Source organism: Artibeus jamaicensis, unplaced genomic scaffold, assembly GCF_021234435.1.
Source record: "Artibeus jamaicensis isolate MK-2021 breed Jamaican fruit bat unplaced genomic scaffold, CSHL_Jam_final contig_477, whole genome shotgun sequence".
Lineage (NCBI taxonomy): Eukaryota > Metazoa > Chordata > Mammalia > Chiroptera > Phyllostomidae > Artibeus > Artibeus jamaicensis.
Genome location: NW_026521854.1, coordinates 640,277 through 659,807, shown reverse-complemented (window position 1 = coordinate 659,807; position 19,531 = coordinate 640,277). Strand labels below are relative to the sequence as shown.

At 38.5% G+C, this 19,531-nt stretch overlaps 1 protein-coding gene across 4 annotated transcripts in view; it reads left to right on the top strand.

The window, feature by feature from the left end:
* Window positions 1–4,287: 4,287 nt before the first annotated feature.
* The window catches only part of PPP2R2A (protein phosphatase 2 regulatory subunit Balpha), a 92,506-nt gene continuing 77,262 nt past the window's right edge, over window positions 4,288–19,531 (top strand). For 2 of the 4 annotated variants that reach the window (XM_037167092.2, XM_037167091.2), the window contains exons 1-2: window positions 4,288–4,595; window positions 6,413–6,487. In XM_037167092.2, the coding sequence (XP_037022987.2) occupies window positions 4,589–4,595; window positions 6,413–6,487 (82 nt within the window). In that variant the 5' untranslated portion in view covers window positions 4,288–4,588. Of the gene's footprint in view, window positions 4,596–6,409; window positions 6,488–19,531 lie in introns of those variants that run through there. The other 2 variants (XM_037167093.2, XM_037167094.2) reach the window with 2 other exon arrangements.

Below are 19,531 nucleotides of genomic sequence, written 5' to 3'. Positions count from 1 at the left end.
CTGTTTTATAGTCAAACCAAAGATTAAATTACATCTGTATATACCATTATAATGGACTACAACTTTAATGTGAAAAATCTATACCATAGATTTTATCATCATACTCTAATACCAACATTAGAATTAACTTTTAAAATTAAGTTTATTTTTTCCCTTACTATATGTTAATTATAGAATATTTGGAGAAACATGAATATCAAAGAAAAAATACCCGTTGTATCACTGCCCAGAGACATTTCTGGGAACACCTTTGTACATTTCCTTCCTGTCTTTTTTGGCTCCACATGCTTTGTTGTACACACTTGTGATCATATCAGGTTTTCTTAATATTGTATTTGCATTTTGTATCCTGTACCTAAAGCACAAACAATTTCCTCTTTTTTTTTTTAACAAAAGTTTGATTACATAACAATCTACCCGGTGGATTCACTGCCATTTTTCTTAAACACTTACATCCTTCTAGTGTAGGATTTTTGGTGATTTGATGGCGAGTTCTACAGCTTGAACATTGTGGAGTGAACTGTCACTATAGTCTAGATTTTGTAGAGTTTTGGGAAACTGACTACCAGGCCAAGTTTGTAGATATGAAGAAAGTACATAAAAATATTCTTATAATTTCCCTTATAAAGCCCTTGAACCTGCTCCATTGTCAGAAAGCAGGGTAGTAGTTTGCCAACATGTATCACTTTCTAAACAGGAACTTCTTTTACCCTTGACTTCATGATCTTTCCTAGATACCCTCCTCCCCTACCAAGTCCTAACTACCTAGAGGAAAGGAGCATCCAAACAATGTCACTTCTTATTCAGTGTAGATGAAGGTTTGTGTGCATCTGGACTCCAAGAAAAAAGAAAAAAACTTTCAAGTGATTCTTTTTTTGCCATGTAATATACTTTAAAAAGCTGTCTTGCAAAAATCCACAGGTGAGTCTTAGGGGCTCTATGGTGCTGGCAAGATTGTGGGTGTCCTTGGTGCCACTCAGTTTGAATTGGAAGTAGGACACCTCCAGGACTTACAGACTCTCTAGGACTTCACCAGGAAAACCCACAGAGGGTTTTCTTCTTGTGAATCTATCTATACACAACATACATATTTAACCAACTATGGCCTAACAAGTGTGGATCAGAATGACCAAGATAATTTGTAAAATGCCTCTTTTTTCCAGGGATAAGAAGGGTAAGTAAAAATATTTATGAAATGGTGAGCTTTAACAAGCCAGCATTCCACTGGTTTTCTTCCCAAGCCAGAGAGATTTATTCAATTACCCATTAATCCAGCAAACTCTGTGCATGATGATATGGGGATAAATAAGACATACTTCCTACCTCCAAAGCACTGAGTCTAACGACAGACATATACTTACATAGTTTAAACATAAGTCAGTAAGGGAGAAGTATATTAGATTTTACGAGAATACTTAGGAAGGGCAACAAGTTCAGCTTCAGGTGGATAAGCAATGGGAAAAAATATCAGTGAAAGCTTCCTAGAGGCAGTTACATCTAAATTGGTTTTGGAATAACCATTTACCTGCTGAGGAAGGAAAGGGGGTGGGCATGGGGGAACACTGGGGTGAGGGATGGTGCTGTTCCCAGCAGAGGGATAGTCTAAGCTGTGGTGCAGGGGACATGGAATCAAGACTTGCGTTCTGGTGGTGCTTGTTTGACATGCTTATCATAAATCTATAAAACTGTCAGGTAGGCAGGTAGGTGTTTATGTCAGCAGTTCTGGGATGAGGATAGAGCTGGAGATCTAAATTTGGCAGCCACTGATAAATACATGATATTTACATCTGTTAATATCTGGAAATACTATAGGAGGTTTTCTGGGAGAGTGTGCAGTTAGAGAAGAGGGCCCAGGACAGTGGCTAGGGAGAAAGGTCACCCTAATATTTAGAGGGTGGACTGGAAGGAGGAGCCAGTCAAGGAAAATGAAATGGGTGGCTAGAAAGGTTGGAAGGAAACCAATCACATATCAAGGGAAAAAAAGGGTCTCAGTGGGCATGGAGAGATCAGCCATTTCAACTGCCTTTGGGAAGCAGAGAAAGATAATACCGAGGCAGTAACCATTGGCCCTGGTTGGTGTGGCTCACTGGATTGAGTACTGGCCTGTGAACCTAAAGGTTGCCAGTTAGATTCCCAGTCAGGGCACATGTCTGGGTTACAACAGGTCCATGGTCCAAACAACCAACAGATGTTTCTCCCTCACATGTATATTTCTCTCTTTCCCTTTCTTTCTCCTTCCCTTCTCTCTCAAAATAAATAAATAAAATGTTTTAAAAAAGTAACTATTGGATTTGATAACATGGAGATTGTTAATGACCTTAACAGAATCCATAGGGACAGAAGCCTTAGTGAAGAGGATAGAAGATAGAATGTAAGCTACGGAAGAAAGACAGACAAGAGCAATCGTTGCCTCTGGGCTAGTGGGTATGCTGTTCTCTCTTCCTAAGGGCCATTCAGAAGAAAGGGAGGCAGTTTATGGTGGGCTGAAATGACTGCTCAGGTTCAAAAGTGCCAGGTCCACTCATAGCTGGGTACCAAGATGCACAGGCCTTTGATTATTATATCCATCTTAGTTCATCTCATCAGCAGTTCTTCTCAGGACTCTATACAACGTTCTTAGAATAGTGTTCAGTACATTGTCCGTGCTATATGAACTTTTGTTATAATCATCGCAGTTTTAGGCAAGCTTTATTGGCTTCTAAGAATAAATCATTTATGCAGGTCAAATCATTTTCCAGGATGTGTTAACATTCGTATCTTACACATGGCAAAAACTGAAGTATAAGAAAGAAAAATGATTTGCGGATTGGGGTGCCAGTCCCCAGTTTAATGGTCTGTTCTCTCTCTCTTCTGTCCCCTCAGAGTTCTGGTTAAGGCAGAGAGCCCTCACTAGTGAAAGGAGAAAGAAACAATAAAGGCATGGTCAGAGAAGTACATTTATGAAATTAATCAAAATAGAAGTACCTACAGCACACAAATGCATTGAAGTTTTGTACCTGTTTGCACAGGTAGCTGGAAGATGACAGATACAGGGTGGATTTTCGGTTTTGGTTTGCCCATTAGTAAAGTAAAAAATATTAATGTAGAAATGGAGGAATAGTAAGACAACACTGCAGGTTTTCATTTGTGGAGGAATTTGGAAACTTTACAATAGAATTCTCTGGAGATCCAGAAAAAGGTAGAAAATGGACATGATAAACAGGAGATGTAAATATTGTAAACTTCCCCGTGGTCTTCAAATACCTTATCACTCATTTTGACTTTAAGGTCAAATTCTGGCTGTTTTGTTTTTCGTGTGGAAAACGTGGATGTCTCTCTCCTGGGAGTATCCTGGAGATTCAGTGAGATGTACATTGAGACTGCATCATGAACACATTTTTCGATGAAGTGCACGTCCCATCTTGCTGATGACTAGTTTCCTGCGTATTTTTTTCCTTATACCTCTTAACTCTGTTGAAGATGCTTTCAATTCAAATCTAATCATAACCGAAGTTAACATTTATCATGCACTTGAATTAAGTCATTTAGTCTTTGAAACAATCCTATAAGGTAGGAAGGATTGTTACCATCACCTCCTGTGTGGAATCGGCACTTGGCAGCCTGGCTTCAGAGCGCAGATCTTACTCACTGTTTCTACACTTTTAGGTGGACAGAACAGGCCACTTTTTCGGCCATATTCTGCTATTAGCAAATACATTTTTCTGTTTAGAAACATTCTTAACCGCTTTCAGGCCCCAAGGACTCTCACCTCAGTCCCCGGGTCACCCAGATGGAACCAGCCCAGCTACGTCCTTCTTGGCTCCGCGAACTTTCACCTTGGCCAAGGAGAGAGTTTGCACCACTGTCCCTTTTTTCACTTGCCTCTGGGCTAACGCACAGGGTCACTGTTTGAAGGAGCAATACGGGTATTCGCTCAAAAGAGACAGGCTCGCAAGACTCCCCGCGAGCGAGCACTGTAGCTGGACAGCTGAGCCCGCCTCGGAGTACGGACACTAGAGCGAGGGTTTGGGACACCCATATGCAGCAAGACCGGGAAAGCGGGCACCCCGGCACTGCGAGAGACCAGACCACCAGCACGCTAGGTCGGGCGCAACGAAGCCACTCCAGCCAGGACAAGCAGCCTGACCCGGGTTAGGGGCTTAGGGAGGGAGGGAGGGGCGGGGCCTAGAGCTCGCCCCGCCGCACCCCCGCGCTTCTCCTCCTCCTCTCCGCCCAGCCCTCGCCCCGCCCCGCCCCTCCGGCCCGGCCCGGCGGCTCCGCCCCGGGTGACGTCACTGGCCAGGCCAGCCGGCGCCATTTTGAAAGTGGAGTCGCCTGCCCCTGCTGCTCCCGCCGCCGTCGCTGTTGTAGCTGCCGCCGCCACTGCTGGAGAAAAAGCAAGAGCGGGGAAGCCCCAGAGTGAAATCCACCATCCTGCTGGCTCGTTTGACCGCCCCTCCTTCCTTCTCCCCGGACCCCCGCCCCCAACCCCCACAGGTGCCATCCGCCGCCATCCGCCCTCTCTACCCCCCCATCCCCAGGTGAGGGGGGTGAGTTCAGGAAGCAGAGACCCCGAGGAACCCAGCAGGGTCACCATTTGCAGCGCAACATGGCAGGTAAAGGAGAAATCACCCTCGGCCACTGACAAGGCACCGCTTCCTTCCTCCTCCCTCCATCACCCCCTAGCGACCGTCTGTGCCTGTCGTAGAGCCTCGGGGCGCCCCTCGGATTTCGGGGAATTTGGTCGAGTGGGGTGGGGTGGGAGTGGGGAGGATTCTGGTGCGGCGAGTGGTCGCTGTGTAATCGAAATGGCTTTTAAAATGAAGGCTGGAACCTTGGCACGGGTGGGGGTGGGGTGTGTGCCGGCGAGCTGTGGGGTAAGGCGTGGGTGGGGCGGGGTGGGGGCGAGTGCAGATTTGTCCCTACTCCTTTGGAGCCTGGTGTAACCTCCAGCCGCCCCCCACCCTCCGGCTCTTTGGCGGACCTTTCTTCATTTAATTACTGTTTTTCCCCCTGCTGCAAGCCTTCTTGGGTGTTTATACAAATATATTTTGCACTGAGCAGGAAGAGTGCGTTACAAGTTAAAATATAACGTGCTTCCCCCCCCCCCCCGCACTATGTGTACGTATATTTTTGAGACTATAAACCTGAGGTTTTTTTGGTCTCGAACCATCTCTTTCGTTTGTTACCCTTTATGTCCAAAGAGTGCAAGGCCTTTGATAGAGCAAGTTGCATGAAAAATGTGATTTCAACTTTCCGTTTTGCATGTTAGCCTTGTGCAGATGTCCTTTTCCTGAAAGGGTTTCAATTTGAGTTAGTTAAAATAGTTGTGGAGTTCAGTGATATAAATAGCCAAGAGGAGAGAGATGTAGGTAAAAGCTTGCGAGAGGGGGAGGATGCATAGAGAAAAACAGGTTAGAATGTTAAGCAAGGAATGTTGAGTGAAGGAAGAGAAAGGTAATTTCTTGGGGGATTAGTTTTGTACATTGTGGTGTGGCTAAATAATCTGGTAGAATCAGTACTACGCCTAGGTTCAGTTTCTCCATAGATCCAGGATATTTCCTCCTCAGTACTTAAAAGTGAAATAGAAACATTCAGGGACCAAAACAATTCTGGATTTTTCAATATTTGGATAGATAAAGCCTTTGACAAAGTTAACAAGTTGGATTGACTTACGGCTTGCTATACACAAGTTGCTCTTTGGCCTTGTTGAATAGTTAAACTTAAAATTGTTTTGCACTAGATGATGATAAATAAGCAAAATTAATTTCTGCAAGGTCCTTTGAAATCTGAGGGATAAGATAAAGGGAGGCAAAACAAGCTTCCCTGGATGATCTCTTCACCAGCCTTCATTGTGGCTTTTTCTCTGTGGAGTCACTGATTTGCTGGGAATGAAATGCAAGAAATGGGTGTTGCATGTTGTATTTGCTGTCTGTGCACTTTGGTGACAGGCTGCCTACGAATCATTACACTCCTCACCCAGGCAGTAATGTTCCTGAAGTTTTCTCCTCCTTCCACGTTTCAGTGGTATTTTAATCTTACTGAATCTTCTGCAGAGTCTTTGTACACTTAAAGGAAAACTCTGACTTTTGGTTTTGTTTTTTTTTTCTTCTGGTAGGTCTTGCTTATATATAAGTAAGGCTTTTACTGTATTTGAGGGGTAGGGAAAATGGAAGGGAAGTTTTGAACACATATATAATGTTTCTGACAGTATATGGCCTTTTAATATTTCATGCCTGGAATCTCTTTTTTGTCCTAAAGTAGTACCAACTATTGGGAACTAATTTTTTTTTTCAAGTTAGTGTGCTGGGGTACTGGTTGTATATGTGGGCAGTACTAGGCTATTAGTACGCCAACCATGGATACCATCTCAGTGTTTACAAGAGTAAACATGAACAGAATGCAGTTTTAATTGGTATGTGTTCTTTTCCAGGAGCTGGAGGAGGGAATGATATTCAGTGGTGTTTTTCTCAGGTGAAAGGAGCAGTAGATGACGATGTAGCTGAAGGTAAGAGAACATTTACTAATGCAAATTTTGAAAATAGAATCTTCAAAAGCTTGAATACTGGAGCAGTTCTTTGCAGATGAGTCTTGTTAAGAACATTTTGTATCATCCAAGCAATAGAAGAACAGTTTTAAAAGTCATCTTTCTGGAAAATAGTCTTAAATCTTGTATTCTTGATATCTCATTATTAATTTTCTCTGAATTAAGTGAAAGGAGCAGTAGATGATATATATAAAACCATCAAAAGAAGACTCCAAGGTTCATATGATAAACGTTTCCTTGCTGTGTAAATTCCGTGCACAAGTAAATGGTGATGCATTTTCATGTTTGTACATCATTGTTAAACAATTAAGTTGAAATGGGTGACGTCGACATTTGGCTCAGAAGCATATTAACATCTTTTATTTTTGAGGGAAGCTTTTTAGTGTTTTTTTTTTAACGTTATCTTTGAGAATGTGGGGTTGATTGACATACTCTTTGAAGAAATTCTGGCTCAGTGGCGTATTTATTTCTTGTGAGGATTAATTTAGGTGAGTAAGAAAACAGGGCTGTGGATATGTGACATGCCTTTGGGGAAGCTTACTCTTGTAAATTTAGAAGCTGGATTTGGTCAGTTGAAGTACTTAAGTCTTAATTTTTCCTCCAAATTTGTTTATTAGTATACTTCAAAAGTTTAAAGTTTTGAAACATTGGGCTTTTACGCTCATTTGAGATGTCTTAGGTGGAGAAGGCATTATTTTTTAAAAAGTGGTTGCATTATTTCATCATTCAGCAGTATTATTTAAAGTTTGAATTTTAATCATATTCTTTGTCTTAAGTTACAGTAGGAGTTTTCCAACAAAACTCAGGTGAATTAAAACGTACTTTTAATTTTTAAAAATCGTCTAGCAAAAGTTTATAAGTAATTTTATCATGATTATATTGTCCTCATATTAACACCCTATTTCTGATTTAGAGTACTGTTGTTTTGAGGATCTTTCCATGTGATGGTAAGATGATGCTTTGTGTTGAGCCACTAGAATGGTTGCATATGCTTAGTGTCACTTTTAATGATGTGTTAGATCCAAGTTTGGTGAGCCCTGTGGCAGGTCAGTGGGCCTACATGGTGCTTGTGATTCGCACAGGGCCCTCTCACATCTTCTCATATGAATCCTCCTCATCTGTATTTCACATGAGAAACAACCTTGAAGAAGTTAAGAGACTCACTGATGGTCACACAAATAGGGCAAATCAAGGTTTTCTGGTGAAACTTTTGGTGTTGGACTTGTTTGGAGAAATGAATTCTAAATTCAAGGGAGGAGTCTTGTGTTACTCGTTTTGTAACTCCAGTACCTGTTGAATAGTAGGCACTCCAACGTTGGATCATTAGCTCTGTGCTGTTATATAATACCAAGTTTTGAAAGTGTGTATACTTGAAAAACATTCCTTGGTGGATTTTCATTTATTCCTTTGATCAGCGATTCTTTGGGGGCTGCCTGAAACCTGAGTGAGCATTGGGGCTATGAGTTGTCTTAGAACATAAATCCTGCCCTTGAAGGAGCTCCTAGTTTTCTTGTTAAATGGAAGGCAGAAAGACTACAAGGATGTTTTTTTAAGTCTGTTCATTTGTCTTTTAAAATAGGAGAAAATGTCCAAAATTTATAACAGAAGTACATAAGGAGGCGGCATAAGAAAATGAGACCAAAATGCATTGGGCCGTTGAGGTTTACATGCCATTCTGGACCAAGGAAAATGGTGGTCAGAGGTCTGGGATTTCAAAGGGAAAATAAACAATTTACAGGCCGATGAGAGAGTGGACATGGAAACAATCTTGCTGGGCCAGTCACAAGCCATGGTACCCAGAGGGAAGTTCCGCCAACAGGCTTTGCTGCTAGATTTGTCTGTCTGCCACAGTTGGTCTCTGTGATGATGCTAGAGTATTGCTCCCTTCCTTTAAGCCTAGTCTTCTATCTGAATTCCTCTAGGCAAGTAAAGGAAGGGTCAGAGGTTCTTTCCGAATCTTTTTGTTTCCTAACTACCAGCTCAAAGTCAATATTCCAAAAGGAATATTTTGGGGTGGCAAAACTTTGGTCCCCTTCAGCCCTGCCTTTGAAACTATGAATAAAAAGCTTTACATTCCAGAAGCTAGGTTGGTAAGTTGGTCCTTTTTCATTGAACCAACCATTCATTCTGGACAATGTCAGTTCAGTTAAACCCTTGTGGCTCATTTTAGAAGGCAGTGGTACAGATAGGTTCTCAAATTTGACACATGGGTTTTATTTAATTGGAAGAAATTGATGATTACAGACTTACCTTACTGGACCAAATAACTGTGGTGCGTAGAATGGATCATTTGTTCTCTTCTACAGCTTAGCTTCATTTTGCTACTGATTCGTCAACTGATTTTCTCCTGTGGTTGTTAAATATTACTTCAATATACAGTGCATTTCTAGCATCTTAACATGCTGAGGCTTGGTATGTATGTTATAATTAAAATATGACCTGTTTTAGTACCTGTGTTTATACAAATGTACTAAGTATAAAAAGCATCCAATTTTCAAATTACACTGATTGAATTTGGGTGTTTTTCCATGCTGTACTTTACATATCATAGTCTATTCTGTTTATTTTACTAAGGGAAGATTTGCTTTTCTGAAACAAGATCAGTACGTTCCCCCCCACCCCCCGCCCCGTTTATACCAATCTCTAAACAGGTTACATCTAGCTCAGCCTTTAGTTTAGTTTGCCTATTTTCTGTTAATGGTATATCCTGAGTTCTTTCCCATCAAAGCTCCAAATTGTCTGTCTTTCGCTTCCCGCTTGCAGTGGTTGTCACAACATATCATTTTTTACTTCTGTAACGTTTTAATCTTTCCATATACCTACTTTCACCCTAATTCAAGTCTCAGTATGTCTTCACAGGATTGCACCAACTTCCAAATGATTCCCTGCTTCTTGTGCTGTTTTCTTCTAAGTTAACCTTAAATGCAGTTTCCTTAGAAATCTTTCATGGTCACTACATCTACAGGATGATGAATTACTTTCAGATATTTCAGACCCTTCACCACTGTGGCCTCTACTTTTTATTTTTTATTTTTTAGAGAGAGGAGAAGAGAGGGAAAGAAACATTGATTGGTTGGTTGCTTCTTGTATGAGCCCCAACTGGGGACCTAACCCGCAACCCAGACATGTGCCCTGACTGGGAGTTGAACCAGCAACCTTTCTCTTTGCTGGATGTTGCTCAACCCACTGAGCCACACTAGTCAGGGTGGCCTCTGCATCTCTAAGTTTATTTGGTAGTATGATTTGCAGTCCAGCAAAGTGGATGTTTTTCTCCAAACAAGTCCTCTTCACTTATTTTTGGGTCTTTGTGTTTTGTTGTCCCCTCCTTGGAATGCCTAACACTCCTCCCACAAGTCTTATCTTAAGCCTATCTGCCCTTCAAGTTAAAGCCGGGAATCCCTTGTCTCCCTTATTTGGAAATATTTTTAAAATCTTCCTTAATAACATTTTGTACCTGTGATATTTAATATCTCAAACTTCTACTGTGATACTATAAGCTTAGTCAGGACTAATGTATCTTTTTATGGTATACTGGACATCCTATATAAAAACTGCTGTGCTTAGAACAATGCCTGACACATAGTAGGTGCTCAGGATTTGTTGAATAAAAGAATATAAAAGCTACTATTATTATGAGGTCATCAAAGAACAGGAGAAAGGAAAGCTGATGTGATCCTTCTGGCCAGCATCCGTTTCGTTTATTTACTTGGTGGGCTTTATAATTGGATTGCTGAGATACAGCTGAGTAATAGAAGGAAGTCAAGAGTTAGGTTTTTATCCTTGTAAAAGACTAGTGTATATCACTTTAGATAAGCACTCCTCTGGGTTCCAGCATGTTTAACCTTCAGATGACAAGACTGGAATAGGACATTTCTACTGTTCCTTCTACTCTAATCTTGTTAATTCTCAAAGATGTTTTAGAAAGAGACAGCCTAACATTATTACTACTGCTAAGTTAAATTGTTTGAGATGTTGGACTCTCTGGGACCCTTAATTAAAAAATAAGTCTTTTCTGGACTTAGTTACTCAAGGCTTAGAATTCTCATTAATTTAATATTAATATGTTAAGTATTAAGTATATTATTTTAATTTTAATGTAAATATAATTTTCTTTATTTTCATATTTGATGGTCTTAAATTTTCATAGGGAATTATTTTAGAATATGATTTTATATCCAGCCTGTTTTTATGAACCTTGGATCCAGATACATTGCATCTTTTCAACACTGTTTCCTGTTTATTTTTGGTAGGACTTAGACATTTATGGATGATTCTCAGAAAAAAATTCAGTGCTAGAGTGGACATATTCCCCAAATAAGGACATAAATAAAATTTTGTGAAACAAATAATGTTAGGAGTTTCACATAATATGTAATGGTTTTAAATCCATTCTGTATGTAATGTAATGCTACATGTTTCTTAGAGTAGTATGTTTGTTAGATTTAGGCACTAGGGTCAATTAGAAAAAAAATGGTAGAATCCTATTTGTAGATTTCAAATATTGGCACATTAGCTATATTCCAAAACCTAATGACCCAAAGCAGTGGTCTTGTTTAACATTTTTACTTTGTATCCCATGTGATACTCCTTTCTTTTAACACTAGCATTACTAGTAATAGAAGTCTAGTACTTTATGCAGTACAATTACTTAAGGTAGTATAAATTTGCCCATAAAATAACATGGATGACCATATTTATTTAGTATTAGGCACTATCCTTGTTTTCTTTTAAGATATTACTTTTTTTCTTATTTCTTTCTTGATAAAAATTATGAGGTAATGGCTTTGAAAGAATATTTCTCAGGTTATTAAATAATCAAAAAACAAATTAAACTTAGTTATTTCTTTTTTTTATTTTATTATTTATTTATTTTTAGAGGGGAAGGGGGGAAGGAGAGAGGGAGAGGAACATCAATGTATGGTTGCCTTTTTTGTGCGTCCCCTGCTGGGAACTGGCCTGCAGGGAACCGGCCTGCAACCCAGGCATGTGCCCTGACTGGGACTCGAACCGCGATCGTGTGGTTCGCAGGCCCGCGCTCAATCCACTGAGCTACACCAGCCAGGGCGGTAAACTTAGTTATTTCTTAATGCTCTCCTGTTGAACTAAGTTTAAAATCCTTGAAAATTGTGAAATAAGCAGAATGATGAAAGGTTGTTTGAATTAGTAAAGAGATTCCCATGTATTATGTATTTGTTCACATACATTGCCTAGTTTAGTTGAGTTGTGAGAAGAAAGATAAACTATATTGTAAGTTTCTTATGCTATTAAATAGGAAAATTGAAGGGTTAGAGATGTTTTAGCTAACATCTTCAATAGCAATCTCTTCTTAGGTGGTAATGGAAATTATAATTGAGAATCAAGGGTCTGCAAGTTGCTTTTTTAGTAGAAGGAAAGAGAAATAAATGCTGGGTAATATATAAATTATATTGTTTGTATGTAATTGAGTTTAATTTTTACCACTATAGTGTCAGTGTCAGGAAGAGATGGCATGACCATCCCACGTGATCACAGCAGCCAACATTTATTGAGTGCTTAACTATGTGCCAGGAATTGTTTTAGGGGTCTTACATATATGCATACATACATACACAATTAGACTTATTTATTTGTTTGTTTGTTTGTTTATAGACAGAGGGGAAGGGAGGGAGAAAGGGAGAGACACATCAATGTTTGGTTGACCCTCGCACACCGCATGCTCCACACAGGGGAACTTGGTCCTCCACCCAGGCATGTGCCCCCACCCACTGAGCTACACCAGCCAGGGTAGGAGTCTTATGTATATATTTTTAATCTTCACAAAAACTCCATGAAATAAGTAGACACTGTTGATTTTCCGTATTACAGATGAGAAAGTAGGCTATTAGTAACTGCATCCTTGAGCAGGTGGTGGAGTTGGGATTCTTAATCAAACCTTTTACTTCATGTAATTTTATTTATTTCAGAACTTGAGCTGCTTCTTTTAGTTCACATGAAGATGTTCAAGGTTGTGTGAATTTGACTTGGTTATAACAGTTTATAATGCCTAGTAGACTATTGTTGTGTTGAAGTAATTGAATCCAATTTGGAGACCTCCTGAATTTTCTGCTAGTGAAATTCTGAAGCTAGAACATTCTATAAATGGGCTTTGTGAACCTTTGAAGTTGTATGTAAAATTGTGTTGTGTTTGTACTTATGTGCATTTTTCTGGTTAGAAAGGAGCCATAACCATGGATAAAATGGCTGTCATTTATTGCATTTCAAAGTGTGGTCTGAGTGATCCTTTAGTTCTTTCAAAACGTTTATGGAGTTAAAACTAATTTCATAATAACACAAAGATGAATTTGCACCAATGGTACAAAAGCAACCTCAGTGAATCTGTTGGTATCTTGAACATGAATCAAAGCCTTAACACCGAATAATACCAGTAACTAGTCATGGTCATCTTTCATCACTGTGTACTGGCAGTTAAAAAATGCTAATTTTATTTAAGAATGTCCTTAATGAAACAGTAAAAACTGTTGGTTTCATTAAACCTTGACTGTGGAGTGCATGTATCTGCTTCTGTGTGACAGACAGAAGGGGAAGTATACCTAAAGCACTTCTGCTACAGACCAGAAGCACAGTGGCTGTCTGGAGGACATGCATTCACGTAAATCATTATTTGAGTTTCAAACTGAAATAACTGCTCTTTTCATTAAACATGATTTTTACTAGTAGGAACTACTGTCAAACTGTGGTCATTGAGACTTGGATATTTGGCAGATGTTTTTTCAAATGAACAGTGAATCTGTTGCTTAAACAGACAGTATTTATTGCCCATGATACATTTGGGCTTTCCAGTGAAAAATTAGAATTTTAGAAATTGGTTTCTGCCATCCTGAGCTTGATAATTTCCAAGTACCTAAAGATTTTTCAGATGAGATCAGTAGTAATATTTTTTAAAGAGCACTTAAAAAAAGATTTTATTTATTTCTCTTTAGAGGAGAAGGAAAGGAAGGAGAGAGGGAGAGAAATATTAATGTATGGTTGCCTCTTGTGCGTCCCTTGCTGGGAACTCGCCTGCCTGCAACCCAGGCATGTGCCCTGACTAGGAATCAAACTGTGATCCTTTGGTTCTCAGGCTGGCACTTAATCCACTGAGCTACCCCAGCCAGGGCAATAGTAATATTAATGGCTATGATTTTTGATAATGACAGCATTTGGAAGATCTGTATAACCGAATCAGTATTTTACAAATGACCAATGCCTGTGATGTTAAAAAATCATGCGTAAGTAAAAGTGCAAGATAGAACATTGGATTTTAATGTAACAGACAACTAATGGGGTTTCAGGTTCCAAAACCTTTAAGAAACTACTACATATGGAAATTTTGGTGTAGTATCAGAGAGATACCCATAACTACCTGCAAAGCCTATTAAAGTACTCCTCTCTTTCCAACTATATCCCTGAATGAGGCTAGATTTTCTTCATACATTTAACCAGCACAAGGATAGTATATTGAATGCAGAAGCAATTAAGAGGAGCAAGGCATCTTCTGTTAAATCAGACATTGGAAAGACTTTGCATAAATGTAAAACAATGTCATTCTTTTCATAGTTATTTTTCATAACTTTGTTAACGTGTAAGTCTGATTATTACTATTTTAAATGAATATGTATTTTACAATGTAAAGGTTTGGGGCATCCTCTGATTTCAGTAAATGTAATGGAAATCCTGCTATGCAGAAATAAATACCTGACAACTGTTGGTTTAGTTTGTTAATAGATTTCATTGTACAAATGCATGGAAAGATGCATAAAGCACAAGACAAGTGATCAGAATAGAATAGTGTGCTGCTTTTGTGCATGAATGTCTTAAAGCTTTCCTAAGACTTGAGACTGATTCAGTCTACTCCCTTTCTGTTCATTAGATACCAAATTAGATCTGCCTTAAACTCTTTCATTTGTTGATCCAAAGGATACCTTTAGGACTGAAATATGTCTTTTTAAATTTAACTGTCCCTTAGATTAAATACCAGTACATATTTTGCCAAAATACGTTAGCTTTTTAAGGCATTTCCCATTCTCTGCTTACATCCAACTGTCATTAATAGTTAATGTAAGATTACTGAACTCCTCCTCAGAGCCTAGTCTAATGCCATTTCTGGGTTGGCTGCCTTGTCATTAGAAAAGAGTTGATGTCCTTGACATTGTGTTTTGAGCCCAGTGTGTGCAGTTTGATGTTGTTGTTGTTGTTGTTTTCCCCCCTGAAAGAAAGGCATAACATTTTCTATTTCCCAGCTCTTTTAACTACTAAAAAGAGGGGAAAGAGAAGGAATAGTATTTCTTTAAATTCTACTTTAAAGTACAATATAATTCTATTTTAAAGTCTCTGAATTTCCCATTCTAAGAATGCAGCATCAATTATTTATTGCTTAGTATTTTCAATATTCTCATGGTTATTTTCTGTACTTAAAAAATTTTTGTCAAAGTATGTAGGACTTTTAAAACTTGCTGTACCAATATTTTTCCATATTCAAACATTGGGTTTAATTTTAAAAGAAAGCTATTTTTATTAATATGAATTATTTTTAGTTAATATTAGCAGTATTTGATTAAAATGTCATCTAGATCTTTGACCATGGCATATGTGGAGTCCTTGGCAAATCACTATTGAATGCTTCCATGCGTCACTATATCAAGGGTTAAATTCTCCTATAATTGTGCATTCTGTTGATTGACTTCCTTGACTTTTCAGATGTCAACTGGGATTTTTCTCTTCTGAAGTCTATGAATGATCTCCTTTATCCAGTTCAAGGGGGTTCATGGACCAACCAATGTACCCTGTTTAAGAACCTCTGCTTTAATCTAAAATTTTGCCTGTGGTTATATGCCTACTGAAATTTGGAGGAGTTGTGGGGATTTTTTTACATGTTAATGATAATTTTTAGCCTACTAAAAGGTATTGTTTCTTAGGACTTACCTTAATACTTTTTTTTCCTGATCTAACATTAAAGAGATGAATGTGTTGCCTGTGGAAAGGAATCTTCTCTAAAGTGTTGGGCTCGATAGCTTTAGTTTATCCCCTTCATAATTTTTAAAAATTAAACTATTGTCACTTCAACCATAGGTAAAAACTGTGGAGGAACATATTGGATTTTTAACCAGTTGCTTGTGTTCTGTTTCATTTAGAAGGAATATAAATTGAGAGAAACCAAAGTAGGTAACAGGGATTGGTGGGAAGTTTTTAAAATTTTTCTAAAGATCTGGAACTTGCTATTTTAGAGTTTCAGGTCTGTTCTGTGTAAAAGTAGAAATTGAACTTTTTTAAGAAATTGATTTTAGAGAGAAGGGGGAAGGGGTGGGGAGAGACAGAGAGAGAATGAGCCATCAGTTTGTCGTTCCACTTAGTTTACGTATATTGGCTGGTTCTTGTTATGTGCCCTGACCAGGAATGGAATCTCTTACGCTGGCGTATCCGAATAATGCTGTAACAAGCTGAGCTTTCCAGCCAGGGCAGAAATAGAACCTTTTAGCATTATCCTGTGTCTCTTTTTTTTTTTTTTGCCAGCTTCTCACAGGTAACAGTTTTATGGGCCTGGAATGGATATGTTTCTAAGATAGCACAAGATGAATTTTTAATATTTTCTTGTGGCTAATAGAAGAGATTGAGAAGGCTCTATTTCAAGACACACAGGCTGTTGTAGGCAATAAATAATCCTTATTTAGAGATGCAACATGCAAAAACGCTTATTACAGAAATTGGTAGTAGAGATAGGATTGCGCCTAGGTTTTTTCCCCTTCACATAAGGAGTTATTTATATTTTTTCTAGCAGCAGAACTAATTCCTCAGGTGAAATATTTTTTTAACTTCGTAATATTTTAATGCAGTACTTGACATAAAGTTTACTGTCTTAACCATTTTAAGTTACAGTTCAGTAGTGTTAACTATATTCACACAGTTGTAAAACAGATCTCTAGAGCTCTCTCATCTTATAAAACTGAAGCTGGACCCATTAAACGCCTCTCCATTCTGCCCTCCCCAAGCTCTTGATACCCAGCATTCTGCTTTCTCTTTCTGTGAATTTAACTAATTTAGATACTTCATGCAAGTGAAATCTTACAGCATTTGTCTTTTCGTGATGGGATTTTTTTGTCCTCAAGGATCATCCATGTTGTAGCATGTGACAAGACTTACTTTAGAAGTTGTATGTGTATACCGTATTTTGTTCATCTGTTGATGGACATTTAATTTAGGTTGCTTCCACCTCTTAGCTATTGTGTACTCCTTGTATTTTTATGTAAGCTGGGGTTCTGTGAGAAGGAGCAGCTAAAGGATTGTACTTCCTGTAATTGATTAGAGATAGGTAGGAAGAACCCTAGGCAGAACATGAAAGTAACATATCAGAGGATATTAAAGAACATAGACTGGTACTGCTGTAAGACAAATCTATTATCCTAGATTAATAGTTTGACAATTAGAACTGGATTGCCTTATTTGATAGGCTCTTTTAGGATAAAATGGGCACAATCCCAAATTTTGACCAAAGTTTCACCTTACTTGTACTGTTTCTGGTTTTAAAAACAGAAAATTCCATAGATCTTTTATAAGTCACTTTTCCTTACTGTATCTCTTTATATTAGCAAATAAAGACAGCAGTATGTTTCATGTGTTTTAATTAAGTCTTCAGCATTATAGGAAAATTGATAACTGCCTTACATTTCTTTGTAATGAAATTGTCGATAAGGAATGATCAGGGTTGCAGTTCTTACAGTAGCCTTTGAGGTAGACATTGTCATTTTGTAACTGAGCACACTGAAGCTCAAAGAAGTTGAGCGAAGTTGACCTACAGTTATGAGTGAGTAAAACTATGTATGTTCCTATGTTGCTTCTGTATGGTTCAGTTTTTGAAAATACTATTTCTAAATCTCTGGTTTTTATAAGGAGGGGGTCGATTAAAGCGAGCCTGTAGTTATTCATCCACAAGTCAACACATGTGTGTAATGCCTAGCACTATGGAGAGTGTGGAGGAAATAGAAGACATGGTTCCTTCACTTTAGGTATATTAAGAAGGTCAATTTTATTAAAATAAACATTTTCTGTAGCACTTTGTGGCTTTTGGTATTATGCTGTTCATGGCACTAGGAGATCCTTGACTAATCTCATGCAAAAATTTCACAGATAATACCAGAATGTGAGTAGTAAATTATTTTCTTTTTTCTAAGTTGTTGTTGAAGATGGTGCTATAGGGGGTTAAATGAAAGAATCCCATATACCTCTCAGGTCCTTATAAATGAAGCATAGTTATAGAATGTGTCAACCCATTGATTGGTTCGCAGGCCTGTACTCAATCCACTGAGCTACGCTAGCCAGGGCTGTTCACAAAAGTTTAGTGTATAGCAACAGTATTGTAATAGCCAAAAAGTGGAAACCGAATTTGTTTGTCAATTGATGATGTATTAAAAACAGGTAGTATATCCATATAGTGGAATATTATGCGGTCATAGAAAGGTACAAAGTGCTGGTACATGCTGCAACATAAACTTTGAATACATTGCAAAATGAAGAAGCCAGTCATGAAAGACCACATACATAGTTTATGATTCCATGTATGTGAAATGTCCAGAATAGGCAAAATATTGAGATAAAAAGTAGTCCTGGTTGGTGTAGCTCAGTGGATTGAGCAATGGCCTGCAAAATGAAAGATCACTGGTTTGATTCCCTGTCAGGGTACATACCTGGGTTGCTGGCCAGGTTCCCAGTTGGGGGCAAACAAGGCAACTAATCAATGTTTCTCTCACACATCAATGTTTCTGTCCCTTTCTTCTCCTCTCTCTGAAAATAAATAAATAAAATAAAAAAAAGAAAGAGAACGTAGATTTGCTAGGGCTGGTAGGAGGCCAGGAATAAGGGGAGTAACTGCTAGTGGGTAGCATTTCTGTAGGGAGTGGTAAAAAATGTTCTGGAATTAGATTGTGATGATGGTTCTGTTCAATTCTGTGAAATAGTAACTGAATTTGAAAAATATATATAATAGTAAACTAAAAAATAAACAGGCAAACCCTGGCTGGTGTGGCTTGGCTGGTTGGAGCACTGTCCTGTGGACTGAAAGGTCAGGTCACATAACCCAGGCACGTATATCCAGGTTGAGGAGGGTTCCATCCATGGTCAGGGTGCGTAAGAGAAGGCAGCCAGCTGAAGTCTCTCTTCCCACACTTCCTCTCTCCAAGAGCAATAAAAAAAATATTCTCCGGTGAGATAAAAAAATTAAAAAACAGGAGAGACAAGGTAGGATTCCCTTTCTTAGAGTTTCTAGAGCCAATAAAAACCTTAGCATTTACCAAAAAAAGCTTTTGGTTTTTTAGTACTTCCATCTCACACATAGACCACACCTCTATCTGATTTTCTCTGCTGTATTAACCAAATTTAGTTTGTACATGCTTTTTACAAACCAAATATAAAAGCAGTTATTTATATACTTTACTACTAGGATTAAACACACACACAATGGTAAATTGAAACAGTACAAGAGGGATACAGTGAAATTGTGTTTCCCTCTTATTGGTCTCCCAGGTTAGTATTCCTGGAGGTACTGTCACAGACTTCTTATTCCAGATGTATTCTGTACTTGCATATTTTCACTTAACCAGAACATGTTCATCTTTCATATTGAAAGATGGAAAATATATTCCAGAAATCATCTGTAAGCTCTGCCATAGAGAAAGTCTAAGGAATTCACTTAAGTGGCTATCACTGTCTTTTAACTGGCCTGTGGTTTTTATAGCTTCAATCTGAGTAATTGCTGAGGAGGTGGTACATGTTTGGGGTGTGCATCCATGTATGCAGTTAGTGGATTTTAAATCCAAAGCTAAGTAAAATTGTCATAACTAATATCAGCAATATGACTGTCTTTTAAAATAACAATTTGGTTCATTAATATCTGGATTTTGTGACTTACCCCTTATTAAATTAGACCTTGAAATTTCTCCAGTTCAATCTTACTGTTCCTGATGGTGTCTGAAATGACCAGATCTTTTTGGTAATTAT